The sequence below is a fragment of the Sphaeroforma arctica genome (genome assembly GCF_001186125.1).
Source record: "Sphaeroforma arctica JP610 unplaced genomic scaffold supercont1.160, whole genome shotgun sequence".
In the NCBI taxonomy this organism is placed as follows: Eukaryota; class Ichthyosporea; order Ichthyophonida; genus Sphaeroforma; species Sphaeroforma arctica.
Genome location: NW_014040398.1, coordinates 67,083 through 69,395, shown reverse-complemented (window position 1 = coordinate 69,395; position 2,313 = coordinate 67,083). Strand labels below are relative to the sequence as shown.

Here is a 2,313-nt window from a genome sequence, read left to right as displayed (position 1 = left end):
TATATATATATATATATAGGTGTTTGTGTGCGAGTGTGTGTGCAAATATATTATCTTTACGGCTAAGTGGCAAGTCTATTCCTACACGGCTAAGTGGCAAGTACATTCCTACACCAATTCAATAGTAAGCTATTCTAGTACTGTCATTATTATTTAATGCTTGTGGGAGGTCATACACGCCTGCTGTTTATACGGGCATGGTCTGTATAGCCGGTGTCAGCAATCATCCGATTGGCTCAATGATTAAAAAATAAATAGCACCAACCATTTGTTCATGGCATATACTCTGAATCCGTGTAGTCTATCGCAACAATTGCTCAAACCATTTCACTGTGAATTCTGCTGAATATAAAGCTATTCTTTTCTTATACCTATCACACCACCTATCTCATCATGTCGTCTATCGCCTACCATTCAACAGTGAAGTATGTCGACCCAGAGTTGGGCGTGGCCATAGTCCGCTGCGGCCGTCCGCAGTTTCTGCTGGTGTCTACCGCCATGACTACTATCATCTCCTTGCAGAAGACTCCCATCACTTTAAGGGTCTGCCACGTGTCAGGTGCGCTGAGAATGTGTGGGGCTCTCATTCGTGGTTGTTTTATTCTCTAGTTATGAACAGTGCAGTATGTAGGTGTATAGCATGCTACTATCATCTCCTTGTAGAAGACTCCCATCTCCTTAAGGGTCTGCCACGTGTCAGGTGCGCTGAGAGTGTGTGGGCACTCATTCGTGGTTGTTGTATTCTCTAGTTATGAACAGTGCAGTATGTAGGTGTATACCATGCCCTTTGGAGCATACCTCCGCCCAATGCCTTGTCCGTATGCTGTGATACTCATAGGTGCACAGTTCGAGAGATCGGGATGCGAACCCTGCTTGTTGTTTGCACACATCACATTCCACCAGTCCTGGCTCGTATTCGTTCGTGTCTTGGCCACTTCAGACAGGGTGATACGTTTACATGCAGAACGTTTTCTGTACATAGGCTCAGCACACCTATACTCGTCTGCAACGACCCATGTCGCTGGCTTTCAAAGCGTTAATACTGCTATATCATATTGATTCTCGTCCTCTTGTTGGTTTGTACCATCACAGCCCGCACCACCGGCGTGATCGATGCGTTAACTCAGCGCGTGCGGCTAGACGAAGCCACAGGTATGCGCTTTAGACCACTGATTGTCAGTGTCAGGGCTAAACCATGACATTTTTCTGTGGCAGATTACCGGTGTGTGCCAGTGTTCAAGACTAAAAACAGGTCACTTTCCAAGCCTCTCAAGTGCTGCAAAACATCGCATGTATCAGTGTCCAATCACCGACTGATTCGACAGCCGATATATGAGTGCATATCAGTTGCACAAGGTCGCCTGTGGCTGTATCAGAACATGTCAGTTGCACAAAGTCGCCTGTGGCTGTATCAGAACATGTCAGTTGCACAAGGTCGCCTGTGGCTGTATCAGAATCAATAGACTGGGCATGTGTGCCAGTGTTATCCACTGCACGAGTCGGTGTCCAAGCTAACGGCTGTGACAGCTTTGAAATATCGCATGGAATGTTCCGGCAATCACATATCTAGGTTAGGGAGTGTGTATATGTCAGTATCAACCGTATGCCTGCATTTGTGCCAGATGGAGAATAGCATGTGTGTGTCTGTGCCAGAACACCGCCTTGCATCGTCTTCTACACGCCCGTCCACTACTGTCGCGTTCGAAGTGTACATATATAGAAAGGAGGTACGCCCTGATTAGCTTCACAACTGGCCTTTTCAGTGTGTGCCTATGTAGATATATGGTCTACGCTGATTAGCTTCACAGTTGGCCGTCTGGTGTGTGCATACGTAGAACGTAGCCAGCTGGGGCTGTGATTTCAGCGTGCGTACCCAAAATTATCGTAGGTGCAGCTTGCAGCTTAATTCGCACCGTATAAATTGAATCTGCCTATTTGCAGGTGAGGCAAACCAGAAAGTGCTCAGCAAAGTTGAGATGGATATGGGGAACATAGGTTTCTAGTATCTTAATCGGGAATAGACGCCGTGAAAGAAAAAAACTAAAACTTAGGGCGCCAGCATCAATATCAGCATCAACACCGGCACCTAACAAAGGTGTACAGGTGTACGTATACGGTCTGCTTGTGCATAGTATGATACCCGTGCGCGGGTGGTGTGTTCAGTTCCACCGCTGTTGACGTTCTCCTGTTAAGAGGTGCAGTGGATCGGAAGCGGTTGGCGTCTGTTCAAGGCCTCCACGTGCACCTCATATCTCTCTCACACAGTAGACATATCAATCACACACAGTGGACATATCAATCACATGCAGTGGA

The 2,313-nt window shown here is 46.9% G+C and overlaps 1 protein-coding gene across 1 annotated transcript in view; it reads left to right on the top strand.

The window, feature by feature from the left end:
* SARC_03228 (hypothetical protein) overlaps positions 1-2,085 on the top strand; it is a 3,367-nt gene extending 1,282 nt beyond the window's left edge. Inside the window, exons 2-4 of the mRNA XM_014302982.1 lie at positions 422-559; positions 1,093-1,152; positions 1,942-2,085. Coding sequence (XP_014158457.1) covers positions 422-559; positions 1,093-1,152; positions 1,942-2,003 — 260 coding nt within the window. The 3' untranslated portion in view covers positions 2,004-2,085. The remainder of the gene's footprint in view (positions 1-421; positions 560-1,092; positions 1,153-1,941) is intronic.
* The last annotated feature ends 228 nt before the right edge of the window (positions 2,086-2,313 follow it).